This window comes from Gopherus flavomarginatus, chromosome 1 (assembly GCF_025201925.1).
Source record: "Gopherus flavomarginatus isolate rGopFla2 chromosome 1, rGopFla2.mat.asm, whole genome shotgun sequence".
In the NCBI taxonomy this organism is placed as follows: Eukaryota; Metazoa; Chordata; order Testudines; family Testudinidae; genus Gopherus; species Gopherus flavomarginatus.
Window position 1 is genome coordinate 365,879,122 of NC_066617.1, and position 19,607 is coordinate 365,898,728.

General features: G+C 56.5%; 1 protein-coding gene across 1 annotated transcript in view; it reads right to left on the minus strand.

The window, feature by feature from the left end:
* The window catches only part of INPPL1 (inositol polyphosphate phosphatase like 1), a 67,827-nt gene extending 51,746 nt beyond the window's left edge, over positions 1 to 16,081 (minus strand). Inside the window, exon 1 of the mRNA XM_050948402.1 lies at positions 15,650 to 16,081. Within this exon, the coding sequence (XP_050804359.1) occupies positions 15,650 to 15,828 (179 nt within the window). The 5' untranslated portion in view covers positions 15,829 to 16,081. The remainder of the gene's footprint in view (positions 1 to 15,649) is intronic.
* Positions 16,082 to 19,607: the final 3,526 nt, after the last annotated feature.

Sequence of the window (19,607 nt, forward strand, 5' to 3'; positions counted from 1 at the left end):
GTCCTGGGGCTATGACACAGTTGAGCAATTCTGATTCCATCCACTAGAGGGCAGTGATTCAGGCACATGAGCCCATACATAGACACACACACACACACCCTCCAAGCAGTCCCACCGCCAACATGGGAGGTCGACAGAGCTAGAATTTGGTTGTGTAAAGCATCAGCTCCATCGAGAGACAGAGCCACAAGCTTCAAACCATGCCTGGATCTTCCCCTAGAATGGGGAGAGGGCCCCTGATGGGGAGCAGCGTGCACGGGAGAATGGTTCACGAAACCGCCGAAGGAGACAGAGGTTCCCACTAATTGTGAATCTGATGGACACACCTGCCACCCAGGAAAGGATTATTTTAGCCCGAAGTGGAACGCGTACCTTGTGTCACCTCATAAGGGCAGGAGAGCAGACCGAGCAGCATGGTATTACGGGGAAGGCACTCTGGATGGATCGAGTGGTAGGAGGGTCTGATTTTCTCAGAGCACCACCACAGGCGCAGAGTTAAGGGCATTTGGATCCTTGACTGTGCAATACCATCCCTTACTGCATATGTCTGGGAAACCAGGGGGAGAGAAGCGGGTGAGGGGGGAGCACTGCTCTGTGGACGCGTCACTGGCATAGGCTTCCCTACGCCGGTCTGCCCCATGGACTGCAGAGCCTGACTTCACAGCGTGTCCCAGCTGAGGGGAAGCAGGCAGCTCCCCAGGAAGGACAGAAGGTAGGTGCAGGAATGGGAGGGAGAACCAGGGGTAAGTGGAGATCAAGCCCTGCTGGGGAAAGCCAGGTGGGAAACTCCGGGAGTGAGGACAGGGAGCCCTGGGAAAGACCCTGACTAAAGCAGGGAGAAGATTGGAAGACCCAGAGGGTGGGGCTAGGAGTGGCCCAGGGAAAATCTCAGGTAGAGAAGCAGCCCTAGCTGTGCAGTATGGTGCCCTGGGCTGGAGGGTGTAACTGGGTTCTCCTCCCTGCCCCCAGGAAGAGGGGCTGCAGGCTGAGCTGAGGAAGGGCCCCAGAGAAGGTGGAAGGATTTTGTTTGTGGAAAAGGCATTTTTGGACGTTGAGTTCAGCCAGCCGTGACCCCGACCGGGTTGGGGTACGATGGCGACCCGGCTGGAGTGCCGAGTTGCTGGAAGAGAAACCAGCACCGCTCTAGAGAGACTGTCGGCGGAGGTGAGAGCTGCTATGCCACACTTGGCCATAAGGGGGCACTGAGCGATGAGTGGACTTCTTGGCCCAGTCGCCCAAGTTAGTGCAGGCCTGAGACCACTCAAATTTACACCAGACTAGTGAAGAATGGTCCTCAGGGCCAGAAGCTGTAGGAAGCTCCCTGACATCTCCCCACGCCCCTGCAAAGAGCTGAGCTCAGCCAGAGGTGATACTCTAACCCTAATCTCTCTGTGACTCAGCTCCTCTTCTGTGAAATGGGAATAATCATCCCAGAGACAGTTCCCACGCAGGCTCAGTCCCGGGGGCGTCTAGCCCAGGCTCCTGGCTCTGCCAATGGCCAGCACCAGCCGGACTCTCGGCTCCCTGCCGCCAGCAGCCCGGCTGCCCCCCCTGGGCTCTCGGCTCCCCGCCGCCAGGAGCCCGGCTGCCCCCCCTGGGCTCTCGGCTCCACACTTCCTGTCGCTGGGAACCTGGCTGCCCCCGGGCTCCTGGCAAGGAGCTCTGTGCCCTGAGTCCGGGCAGCTCCTGGCCTCCCAGTAGGAAGCCTCAGTGCAGCCTGACTCCCTGCAGGGAGCCCAGGCAGCAGCCAGACTGGGAGCAGGGACCTGGTGGGCAGCCCAGCTCCAGGTGGAGCCCCCCACCCACTCTGGATGCCAGCCTGGCTTTCTTGTCAATTTCACAGCAACTTGACACTGACAGCCAATATAAGTAACCCGCAGAGTCTACTGCATGGCCCCTACTACACCCACATAAGCCCTATGCCCCCCATGGAGGTGATGTCCTCGGCGTAGCCGGGCACTCACGTCAGCAGGAGCAAGGCTGGAGCGCGCACCCTGACACAACAAGCTCAACGTACGCTGCCTTACCTAGACCTAACTCTGCAGCGCAGACCAGGCCTAAGTCTCATCCTGGTTTCTGATCATTACAGACCAGCTCGAGACGTGAAGCCTGTGGTTTAACATTGCTGCCAAACCGTTTGTTGGCATTACTTATAACTCCGGTTATTCTTGTTCTCCATGTGACTGTCCACGCCCCTTTTCAACCTTGCTAAGGTTTTGCTCTTGATGACTTCCTGTGGCAGGGAGTTCCACAGTCTGAGTACACGCAGGGTGAGAAAGTGAATCCTTTTGTCAGCGTATTGTAACACCTACTGTGTTTTCTCACAGCTGCATCCAGAGCAGAGGGCTGCAGTAACGCTCAGGTCCCTTCCCAGAGTTGATGCAGTTAATTCAGAAGTCTGGACGGTGTAGGACTAGTTTAATTTTTCCCCTCCAAGGTGCATTACTTTGCCTTTATCAAAAGTGAACTTCATTTGCTATTGTTCCCCTAGCTTGGTTCAGTCTCTCTCAAATTCCTCACCGTTCTCTCTAGCCCTAACTAACCTAATCATTTTGTGTCATCTGTACATTTTGCCCCTTCACTGCTCACCCCGTTAAAGGTGGGATTTCACCCTTAGATCCCCCCCCTTGAGTCTCCCCATACACATCCAGGTGGCCCAGTGCCGAGCCATGGGGGGGGGGAGGTGCTTGCCTCAGTTTCCCCCAATGGGCTTGCGGTGAGTTCAGGGAGGCTTTTCTGCCGTGAACAGTGCCCTACAGAGGTCTGGTTGGTCAAACATGGCACACACGCAAACCTTCCCCCCAGCATCCTAACCAGGAGGGGACGAGTTAACGTTGGTCTGTCTGTTCCCCTGCAGCCAATCCGTCTCCTCCATCCAGCCTCCTTACCAGTAAAACTCTCTTAGCCCAGGACCCACTTCTGGAGTCTGGGCTCTTGCCATCGTCTGGGGAAGAGTGCCCCATGGATTCAGACCCTGAAAGCTGCGCAGCTCTCTCTGCAGTGGGGGTAGTTCCTCTGGAGCACCACTCCTAGGTTCCCCTAGCCAGTTCCCCTGAGTAGCCCCTCTTCTCAGGACTTTCCTGACTGAGCCCTCATTACCCTTCGTTAGGCTTAGGCATCCAGTGGCCAGGGCGGGCTAGGGGGCAGTCCAGGGCTATAGTCACATGTGTATGGGAGGCCAGGCGGTGGAGACAATCCCGGGCAATGGTCAGGGTTTTTGCAGGGGTCCAGAACTGGAGGATCCAATGCAAGGGGCTGGCGCAGGGGTTGGAGAGGCAGGATGCGGCAGATGACAGCTTCCTCTTCCTCCTGGGGCCTTTCTGATGCGCCAGCAACCTATGAGCGCGCTGCCTGGCCCCATGGCCCAGGGCAGGCTGCTGTGCGTCTGCAGCCGTTAGCAGGAAGGCTGCTGGGCAGGGGCAGTGGTTTGGGGCAACCTGGTGGCGCAGAGGCTGAAGATTCCTGGGTTCGAAACCTGACAGTTCCTTAGCGACCGGCCTCCCAGCCAAGCACCTGAGGACTTCGAGGTGGGCTGGTTCTCCTCAGCAAAGCCTGTCCCAGGAAAGCTGGGTCTCCAACCCCTCAGGGCCAGCTACTTTGTGACTCTCCCCTGTCCAGATCGTTAATACATTAAACTACCCAGGGCCTACTACAGAGCCTTGAGCTCTCCACAGGGCGCCTGCTGCCACGATGGAAATAGACCATTTCAGCCTATTTGTCGTTCCCATCTCTAGCCAGTTGTCCATCCATGACGATACTTCGGCTCTCACCTGCCGCTACTTAGGTCGGCTCTACTCTTAAAATTTAAGTTGATGTCACTACAAAGCACAGGGTGTGAAAAATCATATGCCAGAGTGCTGTAGTCATGCCAACCTAACCCCCAGTGGCGATGATTTCAGTCAGGGTCTCCACAGCGCCCGGTCCATATGGGGGCCCTGATGTCGGTCGGGGTCCCCGCAGTGCCCGGTCCATTCAGGGGCTCCCAGTTTCGGTCAGGGTCCCTGCAGCACCCGGCCCATACCATACGGGGGTCCCGATCTCACTCACAGCCTCTAGGCACTACCATAACACACAGAATGGTTTGTTCTGTGATGACTATCTTAGAAATATTCTTCAAACTCACTCCCCACCTGCTAAATCCAAAGCATGCACAGGGGGCTGAAGAGCGCAAGATATGAGACCATCTTCTGCTCTGAGATCCCTCGGGTGTGGTTAGTATTGACTCCAGGGCACCTGAGCTCCCCTCATGAGCATATCGGTGGCCTCGCCAGCTCTGGGCTGAGGCACACTGACAGGGCAATGGGTGGTGCTCTCACTGCCATAGCACAGTCAAGGTCTGGGAATCAGTAAGGTCTAGTGGACAGATCACTGCAGAGGGCTCTAGGAGCCCCAGGTCCTAGTCCTGGCTTGGTCAATGCCAGGGGTGAGTCACTCTTCTGCTCTGTGCCTCGGTTTCCCCGTTGGGACGATGATTCTGGCCTTCCTCAGTAAAGCGCTTTGAGATCCCCAGATGCAGAGCGTTGCTGTTACGAAAGGGGAAGTTTCAGGGCTGGTGCCTTTCACTTTGATCCCTGAAGACTGTAAATCAAGGGCGATTTGAAAGTCAGTTTTGAATTTAATGATCTGTTTGCTGGTAAGAACCTGCCAGGGAACAGGGGATGCCCCTTTCCAGTAAAGATCTGCATGAAATCTGGCAGCCCTTCTGCTTTCTACTTCCTGCCTCTCTCCTTCCCAGCCCCTGCCCCAGCTTCCCTTCACGTCCAGTTAACACAATACCAGCCGTCCGCGGGCGGCCCTGAGCTGCCTTCTCATGAGCTCCCCCCAGCTCAGCGGGGTCAGGCCAGGGCTTGGAGAGAAGATTTCCAAGGGTGATACAGGAAGCAGGGCGGGTGACTCCTTCCGTTCAGCCTCTACGGATGAATTTCTGACTTGTGCGGTTGTGTTTGGAATGCAAAGGCAGAGGGAGCTCGGAGGGCGGCCTAGGATTCTGCTAGTGTAGCCTAGGGGACGCCGTTCTTGGAGAAAAGGGGCCAATCCCCTGAGTTTATTCGATCCCCTGGAACGACCACAATATCCTAGCCAGCGTGATCATTTTCCCCTGTAGTTTTCAAATGGATCCACTATAGTCTTCTTCACCTTCCTGTCCTGAACTGCTGAGCAGTGACGCTGTGTGCTGGGAAACAACTGTTATGCTTCACCCCAGAGGTAGCTGAATCTCACATCCTTCCATGAATCAGAAACTAGGGCTGCCATAGAGCGAGAGCGACACTCAGCCTTGGAGAGCCTGAAGGCTAAATAAATGGAGGGGAGAGGAGCACGGAGAGGGGAAGTGTCCAAGGTCACCCAGAAAGTCAGAGGCAGAGCTGTGGATAAACTCCGGTGTCCCGCGTCCCGGTCCAGGGACCCTCCCCACCAAGACACGCTGTTGAACTGAACAGCCCGGGGCCCTGATCCATTGCAAAGACGTACCCTGAGCTGTGAAAACAAGACGGCTGGCTACACGCCAGCTGAGCCTGTGTAAACTTCCTTCCGCCAGCTAAAACTCCCACGGGCATCCCATCTGCTTGCCACGCCAGAACTCCCTGCTCGGTGCCGGCACTCGCTCCCGCCCAGAAGCCCACAGGGAGCACAGGCACCTCATAGGATCAGGAGAGCAAGCACAGCACAGCGCACCCCTCAAAGGGGCCCCAGAGTTTCCAGGGCACGGGGAATGAGGGGGTGAGCGCAGAGTCCGAGCAGGTGCCCTCGACCCCTTTCCTAGCTCTATGCTGTCGAGGGATCTCGGCTATCAGCTGTTCCCAGGAGGATGGTGAAAACTGTTCCATAGCCCTTCCATGCACAGGGCTCACCCCTCTACCCGCATGAACCCTCCCAGCCCTAGTGGCAGCCAGCAGAGGGGTGACAATTCTCCATTTGCAGAAGGGGAAACTGAGGCACAGTGCCAAGAAAGTTGGTAGAAGAGCAAAGAATGGAACTCAGATGCCCCTATTCTAACCACACACCCCGGCTCCAGCTTTGAGAGCCGACACTGGCAGCAAGCTCACCCATCTGGTGCAGCCCAGAGGCGTATCGCCCTATTCTCCCCACCCCATGCCCACACTGAAATACCCGCCTGGGCTGGGTGCCCTGGTCTAATGCTGGGAGAGCCACACCGCATTCTACAGGCTCCAGCTTCTCCCCTGACTCAAGGGCCTGCGGGGCCCTTCAAAGTCACATGTCACTGGGGGCTCCCGGAGGGCTGAGTTACTGATATCTTAGTGACTAATCCTCCCCTGACAGCCAGCGACTCAGCTCCAGCGGGCAGCTGAGCAACACAAAGCCCTGCTGTGCTGAGTCGCCAGCTATTTATTACACGCCGCGCTCCCAGGACTGGAGACTGGCTGCAGCCGGGCAGCGGCAGGGCCTAGATGACAGATCGTGTGTGCTGATGCACCTGGTAGCTATTTTAGATGCTTGGAGGGAAGTAACGAGAAATAAGAACCCGCTGGGAGCTGCGGGGCTACACAGTGAAGCCCTGGGCTCAGCTGGTGGTACTGTAATACAAATTACTCTTAGTCAGAGGGGAAGGGAGTGAACCAACTCAGTCACACCAGGACTGCAGCAGTGAGAGAAATGACAGAGCTGCCGCCTGCAGCAAGGCACTAGGATGTAAGACTGATCGAAGAAAACGTGCTGTGTTGTCAACCCATGGAACTCATTGCCACAAGAACTCTGCTGGAGTAAAGACAGTTATTGAGAGAAGAATCTCTGCAGTTACAGTAGACACGATTAAAATGCATAAGGGATATAAATCCTCAGGCTTCAGGGCTTAAGCCAGCCATTGCCTGATGGGTCAGGAAGGATCTCCCCCTAAAACTGCCTCTCTCTGGAGGGGTGTCTTCCTCTAAAGCAGCTGGTCCTGGCTGCTGTCAGGACATCAGCTCTGCTCCGACGCCGCATGGCCATTCCAGTCCCTGCAGTTGGGGGGGTGGGGGAAGGGAGTACCACACTGGGGACACAGAGGGTTTGGGAATGACTGGACTCTGGGGTATTGGGCTTGGGGCAGTCAGCACTGGCCAGGCCCTCCTTGACATTAGGAGCTCATCAGAGCCAAACAGGCTGGATAATCTGTGCAGTTTCCTCGAGCCTCCATGCTGGGCTCCAGGCGGCTGGCGCTGACAATGATTCAAGCAGGCGACGGGGGGTGGGAAAGGGAGAGGAGCCCTGCAGCTCGGGGGTCTGGGCACTGGCTGACGACAGAGGAATGCCGCGGCTCAGCGACCTGGCTCCAAGCCTCCCAGCTGTGGTGCTCAGGCCATCTCCACTCCGGCAGCCCGGCGCGGCCAGCCAAGCTGCCGGCACTGGCGGCTTTGTTCTGTAAATTGATAGGCAGAACTGCGAGAGGAATGTCTCCCCCCTCCCACCCCGCCGAGGGTGGGTGGGCACCGGGGCAAAGATCCTCTCCCCCACCAGAGTCTCCCACCTCCCCTCTAACTGGGCTAATGCCCTCTCTGACTGCTGCACTGCAAGGGGATCAGCTCAGGGAGGGAGTCAGGAGCGCCCCTCAAAGGCCCAGGGTGCTGGGGTGCATGCCCCTGGATTCAGCTGTGATCTTCTCATCTGTCTGCCCTGGGGCCAGGTGGCAGAAAAAAAGGGTCTCCTCTCCTGCTGATTTCAGGGTCTGGCTGCGTCCCCACTCCAGCGCTCGGCCCAGCAGCGAGAGGCAGAGCCGAGCCAGTCTGGCGAGACCCCTCACCCGCAGCAAAGGCTCATCTGACCCCACTGACCCCCGAGAGGAGCCAGTCGGCAGGTTAGCAGCTTCCTTCCTCTTGGGATTTCGGCAAGTGCCAGCAGGCACTGCAGTATTGCTCCCTGGCGCCTGCCCCGGGGGCAGCAGGCCTGCGGGTCAATACCTGCTCTGTTAGCCAGATCGATGTGGAAGACGAGTCAGAGCCGGACAATAATGGGCATGAGGGGAAGGCTTGGCAGGGGCTTTGCCTGGGGAGAAGGGAGTGGGAGGGGAGGGGGCAGATAGGGCTCCCGCAGGCTTTTCCAAGGCTGGGAGAACAGCCTTGCAGGGAATCAGCAAGCTAGAGCACCCCTCCCCCCACAGAGGTAGGTAGATCGAAGACTTTTGCCCTAACAGCTGAGTGCTCATCGCTCCTCACTCCGCAGTGCTAGGCCTCCCAGCTCTTTGGGACAGGGAGTGTCTGGGTTTGTCTGGGCATCCTGCTCTGTGCACGGGGTGCCCGGGTGCACCATGCTGCAGCTAAAGAACAATACCAGTGTTACTCCCACTGGGCAGCTTGGACACTGACGCACTGGGACACGAAGTGACTTGCCTATGGTCACACGGAGTCCGGGGAAGAGCCGAGAGCTGCCCGGCGGCCTCCTGACCTGACACCAGAACCCCCTAGGCCGTCCCTCCTTCAGGGCCAAGCCAGCGCTGCAGCCTCGACCGGCTTGGATCAGGCAAAACTCGGAGCCTTCAGAGTTCACCGCTGATTTCTCCATCACGCTTTCTATTACGGCTCCATGGATAAAGGGTTAACGAGCTGTTCACAGATTAATCAGTTCCTGAAACCCTCCCGTGCATCCTCCCCCAAGGTGCGCGTAACCACCCGCCCGCTCGCATCCATGAATCATTAATCAGCCTTTCCGAAAGGGAATCTCCGGAACCAGAGCCATCAGGCCGGACTGTCACACTGACCCACAGGGACAGGGGGCAAGGCATGGTGGGGGAAGAAGGCCATGTTTAAAGATCTCCCCGGGGGCCACCGGTGCATGTGTAAACGTGGAGCCCTGCGAAGGGTTAAGGAACCCGCTTGCCTTCCTGTAACCCAGGAACACTCCCTGTCCGACTCCTGCGCCAGGGTTATTTTTAGGTTCCAGCAGTGTTTAATTTTCCCCTCCATGTCTCTCGCGCACACAGCGGCAGGCGGCTTCCGTGCCCTCTCCCTCGGTGAAAAGCCCACACAGAGCTGCCGGGATCCAGGGGCGGGCAGCAGACCCAGGCCCGGGGAAGCCCAGCCAGCAGCTGGGTCAGAGCAGGGCAGCTTGCCCAGGTCTCTGCCAGCCATTTGCCTGGATGGAGACATGGGAGCGGGCAAGGCAGAGGCTGCTAGTGAAGGGATCCAGCCTCCGTCCCTTCTGAGTCGCCGGTTTGAATCCAGCCCAGGGCTGCAGTCATTTACAGACAATACCTGGCCCTGACTGTTCGGGGGCCTAGCTGAAGTGAGTTTGAGGCATCTCAGCCCACCGGACAAGCGCCCCCACCACATCACGTGGCTGGGTGGGGAAATGGGTCTCGGCCAAGCAGTGACAGAAAAATGGAAATTTGCGTGCCCCCTGCCCCAGCAGGGGAGAAGATCCCATCCAGCCCCTGCAGCACAATCTCTGGGGCTCTCCTTAGGCCCCAAGGAGACACAAAGGTGCCACTGAGGCAGCAGCCTGGTGGTAATGAGCCCGGAGAGGGGGTGGAAAGCCCGTGGGGGGTGGGGGAGAGCCCTGCGTAATTACAGCTGTCCCTTCTCCGTGCCGCGTGAAGGAACAGAGCGTTCTCACCACAGCACAAAGGCACCATGCATAAGGGGAGGGAGCGGGCAGAGTCGGCACCGTTCCCAGGGCAGCAGCTGGAGCTGAAACGTGTTTGCAGAGAGGAAATTGCTTTTCCAGGGCCAGCCCTTCGGGGGCTCCAAGGCCAGGGGGAGCTCACAGCAGGAGGCGGGCAAACAGTCAGGGTGCCCAGAGCACCCAGCCCCGGCACTGTGGGCTGAGTGGCAGCATGGGCTAGTGGCTAGAGCACGGGGCTGGGAGGCAGGAGGGGTGGGATTCACACAGATCGGCTGCTAAATGCTGAATCCCGCAGCATCGAGCTCCCAGCCCAGATTTGCCCTGTAGTTTTCAGCAGTGCACGAGCTCGCCTGAGCGCCTTCCAGTGTGGTAGTTCTCAAATACTTCCTGTTCCAGGACCCCTTCCCCACCAGAACTCTTGGGGCCCTGCTCTTAGCTGGGATTTCCCAGAGGTGCTGCTACCCAGGCTGTAATAATTCCACTGATTGGCACGCGGGCAGGCAATTTCTCTGCTTGCCACAGGGCAGATGCAGAGTCACTCGAGTGCCGCCACGGATGCTGTGCTAACGGGGATTTTCCTATGGCGCAGAGAGTCAGGGCAGTGTTCCAGCCGCGTCATTGCCCACGCCACACGGCATCCCCACCGCCACCCTAAATCCCCACACGTTGGGGGACGCAGAGGTTCCTTGCCAGCGCCCGGCTCTGCACTGCACCTCAGAAACACACCCACACCCCCAGCAGCGCTGACTACACAGGATTGAGAGAATCGCGGAACTGGCCCACGAGGTGACAGAAAACCGCCAGGTCATTTCCTCTGGTGCTACCGCGTGAGCGGACCTCGGCCCTGCCCACACAACCCAGCCCAGTCCAGATCGCCAGCAGAACCAGCACCTCTACAGCCAGCACAGCCCTGCTCAGGCGCCGAGGGGCCGGATGGGAGGATTGTTCCCTTCCAATCAGAGACAGGAATCAGTACAGATCCCCAGACCTTTGCGACGAGGGCGGTCGCAGGCAGATGACTGGCTTGGCTTGGGGCAGATGGATTTTGTAATAAAAGCACAAAGCAGAGACACTTGCTGCTTGGCTCACAGAGGGAAGACAGAATTCATTGCTCAGGGGTGCCAGCCTGAGCCCAGATGGCTCCTAGGCAGGGTTTTGCAGAATCTGCCGTACAGAAAAATGCTTCAATTCCCTAACCGCTGGCTGCACCCCTCTCCTGGAGTCCAGACATCACGGGCCACCTGTTGAGTTAGGAATCAGGAGCCCGAATGGCTGACTGGCAGAGCGCCCAGAGATCCATAGACTTCAAGAGGGCCCCAGTCCCACAGCCACACACCGCAATGTGTTGGCAGAATACCCCCAGCTACCAGAGGCTTCCCGCTGGTCACCAGCTGGCCACAGCACAGACAGACCGCCCCACACTGCATGCGTCCGCTCCAAGAAGCCCAGGCCCTGCCACTTGAGCTGATGGAGAATCCCCATTAGCCAGTAGCAGTAGAGGGTCTATGACACAGTTAGTATGTTGCCTACGGCCCTGCCGGGAAGCTGCAAGATGACTATCCCCTTGGCAAAGCCATATCAGAGAAGGGATCGGCAGAGGCTGCAAGTAGGGGTAGGGGGGCACAGATGCAAGCTGGGAAAGCCCTGAATTGCCAGCTTCTCCTCATCGGAGTTCAGCTCTGGCCCTTAATCCCAATGAACAAACTGGGCAGGAGGAGGTTAATTCCCCTCCCCCACCCTCGGCAGGGCAGGAGAGAGAGCACAGTGGCCATGGGGATACGGACAATGCAGGGCCAGCCCGCCCCCACGCCAGGTCACTGGCACAAGGGGCTGATGGCGAGGGATGCTGTCCCTGGGCAGGCCACCAGGCCAGAGAACAGCGGTGCTGCTGTGCCCCGTGCCCCATACCCAACCGCAGACACGCACCTCCCACAGCGCCAGCTCACTGCCTGCCATTCAGCCCAGACATGGGCATCCGTAGGGAACCTGGCAACAGCCTCTCTGGGCATCTCCCCTATCGGATGTCTCATTGCCTCTGCTAGTGGCCATTCCGTGTGCCAGCGAGTTTGGACAGGCTGGTCACTGCTTGGAGGAGGCCTCTGAAAAACCACCATAAGAACGGCCGTACCGGGTCAGACCAAAGGTCCATCTAGCCCAGTATCCTGTCTACCGACAGTGGCCAATGCCAGGTGCCCCAGAAGGAGTGAACCTAACAGGCAATGATCATGTGATCTCTCTCCTGCCATCCATCTCCACTCTCTGACAAACAGAGGCTGGGGACACCGTTCCTTACCCATCCTGGCTAATAGCCATTAATGGATTTAGCATCCATGAATTTATCCAGTTCTCTTTGAAACCCTGTTATAGTCCCAGCCTTCACAACCTCCTCAGGCAAGGAGTTCCACAAGTTGACTGTGCGCTGTGTGAAGAAAAACTTCCTTTTATTTGTTTTAAACCTGCTGGCCATTAATTTCATACTAGTTCTTGTATTATGGGAATAAGTACATAACTTTTCCTTATCCACTTTCTCCACATCACTCATGATTTTATATACCTCTATCATATCCCCCCTTAGTCTCCTCTTTTCCAAGCTGAAGAGGCCTAGCCTCTTTAATCTCTCCTCATATGGGACCTAATCCAAACCCCTAATCATTTTAGTTGCCCTTTCATTTGGTGCCAGGGGGCAGCGAGATGCGCCAGCGTCCTGTGCAGCTCCTATAACATACGCAGGCACACAATCTATCACCTGGCACCAGCCCCCAAGGTCTCCATGGGACAGCGCAGCCTGCAAGGAGCCGCCACAAAACGAGACCCCCTTGTGTCTCTCGGATCAACACCGCACGCCAGCCGGTCTAGTCAGCCCTCCCACCCCCTGCTCACTAAGGACACACACCACAAAGGGACGGACAGCCCCTGGCGTGGGCCGACCGGATTGCAGCAATGGTTAACGAGTGCTGGTACTTCTGGTTTCCCCTCCCTGACCTAACAATGAGTTACCAGTGCCCACTGCCCAAGACTGGCCTGCTACAATCACCCAGTGCAGGCAGGTTGTTAACAACACCTACCACCCACTGCGTGCAGAGACAGGAAGCGACTTCCTCAAGGTCACAGAGCAGCTCAGGCCTCTCGGCTGCCGGGTGCTGCCCTCCTGTAGTCGACTGATCTAGTACCTTGGGAAGCACCAAGTTCTAGCCCCGTGGCATGGTTCATGTCGGTGGAGTGACCACGCATCCTTTCCCAGGCACCGATACAAGGAGCCGGGACGTCGCTTCAGCGAATTTGCAGATTTGCAGGGAGAGGAATGTCAGGGCACAACAACTGGACCTTTCTAGAGTGAAACAGGACAAACCACCCCCAGCAGACGCTGCACTGAGCCCAGCGTTGAGACCTGCTCGATGAAAGGACGGGGAATATTCGTGCCACTGCAGCATGAGGCAGCAATCGGCCGGGATCCAAACAAGTCTGAGGAAGTCCGGATGCCACTCTGAGTTTTGTGGCTTGCCCGTTGCTACTGTAATGAGCTGCCAAGTGTGGACACGGAGCACCGCCCTCTATTGCGTGTCATAGGCCCAATACTGCTAATTTATGGGGATTCTCCGTTAGCAAAAGTAGCAGGACTCTGGGCTTTGGAAGTAGGTGGATTTAAGTTGCAGAGAGCTGGTTACGAAATTCTGCGCAAGGGAGGGCCCCAGTTGGCCAGAGATTTGTTAGAGAGTAAAGGGCTGGACCTAAACCACCCATGTAAACTCGGCCAACGCTCCGATCTGAACGTCGCAGTCTGGAACCCAGCTCCTTCAACACTAGAAGGTCATAGACTGCCAGGGTTGGAAGGTGCCTGGCATTGGCACTGACCTTATACAGGCTCCAGTCAAGCCTCGAGCCCCGGCTGTTGTGAGTTAAGTCAAGTGTCCAGCAACTGGAAAAGGGGCTGGCTGGGGGGGGGAGGGTTAACGATGGGAAAATGCCTCCCCGTCATGCTCCCCAAAAGCAGGAGCTAACCCTGTTTGCCACAGGAAACATACCAGTCCCCCTGAGCAGAGCCCTACCACAGGAAGCGCTGGACCTGCCCTGGCTTGTAAGGCACCACGCAGCAGACTTTGGGAGGTGCTAAGCACCTATTATAAAAGTCAATGGGAGACACAGGGACTCAGTACCTCTAGGGGGCAAATCGGCCCAGCGGTTTTTATACAAGGACAAAGGCACAAGCTAGGACAGTCTGTGATTCGGGCCTGCCGGGGGCAGGAGGGAAAGGTGGGGGGGTGTCACTGATGCCTTGTGGTGTATGGAGGCTGCAGCGGGCTCCTGAATGGCCCTCCAGCACCATGGGGAGCCTTTCCAAGTGGAGAATGCAGCAGGAAGGCAAATCAGTGTCCCTGCCCGGCCACCCCATGGGGTTAAAAGACGGTCATTTTCCTGGCCCGGGACACCATCGCCACAGAATCGAGTCAATTTCAAGATCAATGATCATCTCACATCCCGGCCCACCTAAGCTGCCTCTTCCGGTTATGTTCATCACTGGGGCATCCGAGCCCCCTGCCCATGTCTGGGGGGGTTTCAATTCCAGGTTCTGATTTTTCTCCCCCATCCTGCTATGGGACAGGCCCACACGCCGTGCTGGGGGACGGGGAACGGCTGACTCTGCCAGGGACCAGACCCAAGAGCTGTCAGATTCACAGCACAAGCAAAGAAGGAACCTGCCTTCTCATCTCTTTCTGCTGCAGATACCGTGCGTCCTACCTGCAACGCTAGTCAAGAAAGGAGACCTGTGGCTAGCACTTTACCCAACAACTCAGCCCTGCCCTGCTGAGAGGCAGGATCACCCCCTCACTTTACACTACAGTGGTCCAGCTCTGACATGGGAGCACAGATGCTTCCTACATCAACAGAAGGGTTTTTCCATCCATGTAGCCACTCCACCCCACCGGGAGGTAGTAAGTAGCTCAGTTGAAGAATTGTTCCCTCATCCTGTGTCTACACTGGGGCTTTGGTTGCCCTAACTCCACTGCACAGCACCATAGCTAGCTTATCTAATTATTAAGTGTAGACCTGGCCTGAGACACACAGAGGTTAAGGGACGTGCCCAACAGCCACAGCAAATTGGTAGCAGAGTCAGGAGTAGAACCCAAGGCCCCCCAACAACCAGCCCTGGGTTTATTTCACCTTATTTTCAGGTTTTCTGTCACTCCTGTCACTGGAGCCAGAGAACCCGCCAAGCAAAACCTTCAGGGACTCGGGAGAGCTGGATTCAAATCCCAGGTGCACAACAGCCTCCCAGCCTGACCTGGGGCAAACCACACTGCTGCTCTGTGCGTCAGCTGCCCCCCGCCCCATCTTTCTGCCCCCTGTTGTCCCCAGTAAATCCTTCGAGGCAGGGCCTGTCTCAGGCAGCACCCAGCACCTTTGGGTGCTTGTCTTGGCTGGGGCTGGCTCTAGGCATTACAGTCACTATTATATCGACTCCCACTGCCCAAGAGGGATGTGCAACTGGACCGCCTGATCTGTAGGTCTGGGGTCCAACAGCCATGCTTGGACGCTGGTGTCCATTATACAAACAGCTCTGTGTAGGGATGTAGGTAGACACACCCACACGGCCTCTAACTTTCTCAGCGATCTAGGGCTGTCTGCTCTGTACAGCGCCTAGCACACAGGGGCTCTGATCAATGGCAGGGGCGGAGCACAGTGGCATTGGCAAAGCACATTGCAGGATCTGGAGACCGCAGAAGATCTAACCGCCCGCCCCTCTCCTCACCCCCAAGCCAGGAGACCTGCGGAGCATTTATTTGTGCCAGAAGGGACAGGAACCTCCCCTGGGGGTGAGGGGCTTACTCCAGCTCTGCATCCTGCCTCCCCTCCTCTCTGATCGGGGGAACCCCAGTGCCCTCGGCTCGGCCGGGCCGGAGAGGGAAGTCAGGGCCCGCCGCCGGTCCTTACGTGGCACGTACAGCCCGGGGCAGGGGCACCCGCAGCCGGGTCAGGCCCCCTCGCCCCGGCCCATTGCACCGTCCCCTGCCCCGCTTGTCTCCGGCACAGGCCTGGGGGGTTCTGTGCCTGCCCCCCCCCCGCGCCCATCCCCGTGGCGCCCGGGCGGAGGACTCACAGCACGCAGAGGGCGTAGGCGCCCGAGACGCTCTCGCTGTCCCGCACCAAGAAGCTGCCGTCTCGGCCGGCTCTGGCCAGCAGCTCCTCCGCCGCCGCTCGGCTCAGGTCCCGGTGGTACCAGAGCGGTGCCGGGCTGGCGGGCCCCGGGCTGGCGCCGCTCCCCCCGCCGCACGCCATGCCCCTCCCCGGGGCCGGCTCAGCCCAGGGGGGGCCCCGCGCTCCGCTTTCCAACGATGCAAAAAAAATCAAAGCAAAGGAAGAAAAGTTCAGCTCGCTCCGGCGCCCCCCGGAGCGCCCCCGAGTCGGAGCTCGCGGGGCAATGGGCAGCGAAGCGCCCGAAGCCCAGCCGGGCTCGGGGCTAACATCCCCCCGGGCAGGGAGCCGCCGCTTCCTTCCAGGCGCGCAGCGGGGCCGGGCGCACCGCGGGCGTTGTCCAGGGCCCCCGGGACGCAGCTGGAGGAGCCGGCGCCGCTGGGGGCCGGCTGCGGGGAGCCCGGGCCGAGGGCTCTCGCCCCGCCGCGCCCTTTGCCCGCGTCTCCTCTGCCGCCGCCCCGCGCGGGGGAGAAAGTTTCCTCCTGCAGAACAAAAGGAGCAGAAGTTGCGAGGAGCCGGAGCGGGGGCTGCGCACGGGCTCTCTCTTCCTCCAGGAAGCCCCCTGCACCAGCGACTCTGCGGAGCAAAGGGCGAGGGTTTTCCAACATCACCGAGGGGGGGGCAAGCTCCCGGGACAATGGGACAGTCAGGGCTGCGGGCAGAAGCCACGGGGAGGGGGGGAAAAGTTTCTCCTGAGCAAACAGCCGCGCGAGTTTTTCTTCCTTCCCAAAAAAGGAGAGGGGCGGGAGCAGCAGCGGGCTCGCCGCTGGGTTTTGCTGCTCCTCCGCGCTGGGGAGCCCGGCTGCAAAGTTTCCCTGGCTGCTGCGGCCGTTCGCGCCCCCTTGCTGCTAAGTGTCCGTCCAGCCGCTCGCTTCCCCCTTTGCAGGCTGGGCCATGGCAAGTCCCGGCTCCGCTGCCGCGGCTCACCTTCCCTGGGCAGCTCCTGCAGGCAGGGCTGGCTCAGAGCAGCGCGCTCTCTTCCTGCGAAATGCAGTCCCCCTCTGCCCTTCGGAGCATGCCTGCGGAGGGACAGGGCAAACAGAACCACCCAGACCGAAAAATGTAGCTAGTGGCATAATAAGTAATGAATAAACTTCCTCATGCAGCCTTGCATGACAACTGGTGGCTGCTCTTAAAGGGACAGTACCTGGGTCTTCGGTTCTTTTACTGGGGGGGGGGGGTTATACAAATGGCTTAAGGGATGATCACCAGCTTTATAGCTCTATTTGGGCATAAGCTTTCATGGGTAAAAACCCCACTTCTGCAGCTGCATGGAGTGAAAAGTGACAGATACGGGCATAAATATATAAACAGACTCAGAAACTGCAGAGCCACCATTTAATTGCAAACTTAACACCATTAATTAGGGCTTGATTAGGGGGACTGGGAGTGGTTGGCTCACTACAAAACCAATTTTCCCTCTCTTGGTATTGACACCCCCTCATCAATTATTGGGAGTGGACCACATCCACCCTGACTGAAGTGGCCTTGTCAGCACTGGTTTTACACTTGTAAGGTAACTCCCTTCTCTTCATGTGCCAATATATTTATGTCTGTATCTGCAATTTTCAATCCATGCATCTGAAGAAGTGGGGTTTTTACCCACGAATGCTTATGTCCAAATAAATCTGTTAGTCTTTAAGGTGCCACTGGACTCCGTGTTGTTTTTGTGGATACAGATTAACATGGCTACCCCATGATACTGTATGTCTTACCAAGATCTGGGAGCTCTCTGTAAGCCCCAAAGCTGATCTCTGTCACCAATAACAGATATTACTTCCCCCACCTTGTCTCCCTTGCAGCACCTTCCATCAGGAGGCCTCCCATTTAAAAGGTTCTATATGCAGCTGCCACCTCTGGGGTGGATTGCAGCTTCAGCTTATCACCAGGGATCCTAGTTTTCCGTGATTAAAAAAACCAACATTCTCTGATCAAAAGACCATAAAAATCCACGTTTTTTTATGATTAAAATGAAACGCTGAACTTAGTAGAACCCCATTTATCAGAGCCTCCATTATCCAGCTCTCCGTATTAACAGAACCACCAGCTGCCCGGGGCTGACAGCGCCAGGGCCGGGGCTTGGACCATTGCAGCTGGTGGTTCTGTTAATACAGAGAGTCGGATACTGGAGGCTCCGATAAATGGGGTTCTACTCAATATGTTTTTATCTTTTCACAAAATGGAAAAACTAAAAATTCTCTGTAAAAACTCAAACACTGGGTTTTTCCGTAGCAAACAGATTTGTAGGATCCCTACTTATCACCCACCAGCCACTGCTTGCAGGACTTTGAGCAAATCACTTAAGCTCTGTGCTTTGATTTCTCCTCTATAAAAGGAAGATAATAGTTCTGGCTTGTTTAGCTAGATTGCAAACTCTTCATCATAGGAACTGTCTTGTACTACATGTTTGTACAATACACCGCTAGCACAATGGGGATCTTGGTTAGAGGCACAAGATGCTGCTAAATAAATAATCTTACTTCATATTTGTTTAATGCTGACAACGTGCTTGCCACTGTAGCAGAGAACTTGGCAGGAAATGGTTTATTTCCTCCCATGAAAAATGTTGATGAAATTTTAGAAATTGTGTTCCCTGAAATTGTTCTTTCCAAATTCCTCAAGATTTTACTGAAAAGCCAAAAAAGGGCAAACGATTTTTTTTTTAAATTGGCTAGCTGGGCAAACATTTGTGGGTTTACTGAAAATTTTGGCTCCGGTGGCTGAAATCTTTCAGTTTTACCCAAAATGAACAAGCAAAAAAGGTGTTTTTTTCCAAACAAAAAACAAACCCTACACAAAAAAATTGTCAAAATCAAACATTTCATGGCAAAGTTTCCACATGGAGAAAACAATTATTTTTCTTGGAAAAAAATGGTTAGAGAGAAAACTTTTGATCAATTTGACTGGTCAGTACACATAAAGCCAGTCACGATTCACAGGAGCTTAGGAGAGCGAGAAGACAGAGCAGCCTGGGGGTCTGGTTGCCAATTTTGGTTGGACATATTCCAAGATTGTTGTTTAATTCCTGGAGTAATCCAAGATTCCTGGGGGATTCAGGGGTGGGGAAGTGTGCATGGGATCCTGCCCTTTGTTTAAAAAAATACAGGATCATCACACAACCATTTGAGACAGGAAGTGAAGATGAACACCAGTTGAAACTACAAGAAGAATTTAGGGTGACAGAATTTAATTGCCCGAGTTGGAATTTAGTGAGGATACCACAATTAATGTGCTATCTCTTGTGCGAAGCAGCAGAGGAGCTCAGGCTCGGTACGGAAAGCGTTCCCGGGAATGACCGTCCTCAGCCTTTCAGAAGGGCGGGTGCTAATAACAAAATCCACAAGTAGGCAAGGCCCTTGGACTGGCCTCTCACCTAAATGGCCATATTTTGCCAGCAGCACGGTGTCCTCAAGCATCGCATTGGGGTATTGCTTTGGGACTGGCTGGGAGGGAGGGTGCCACCCACTGCCATGCCACTTCCTGCTAGGGGATCGCCTTGGAGTCAGGATTCAAACCCAGCACCTTGCAGAGATCGGCCAAGGTGCGAGCAAACCACTTACCTATCACTGTTCTATAGCTACAAACAGACCCGCCCCTTTAATCCTGTTGCAACACAAACCAGGTGCGGGGGCTGCATTTTGTCCCGCAATAAGAATGTGGAGTTACATGTGAGGCATAAAACCTTCCCCTCCCCTGCTGCAAACAACTTCACCCTAAGGAGGGAGAAGGGAAGCCACCACAGCTCAGCAGGGTGCATGGAAGTGGGCCTCTTCGATGACCTCCCCTCCCCAACTGAAGAGCCCTCGAGTGGCCTCCCACACCCATGCTGCCTCCCAATCAGAGGGAGAGTGTCACAGCTGATT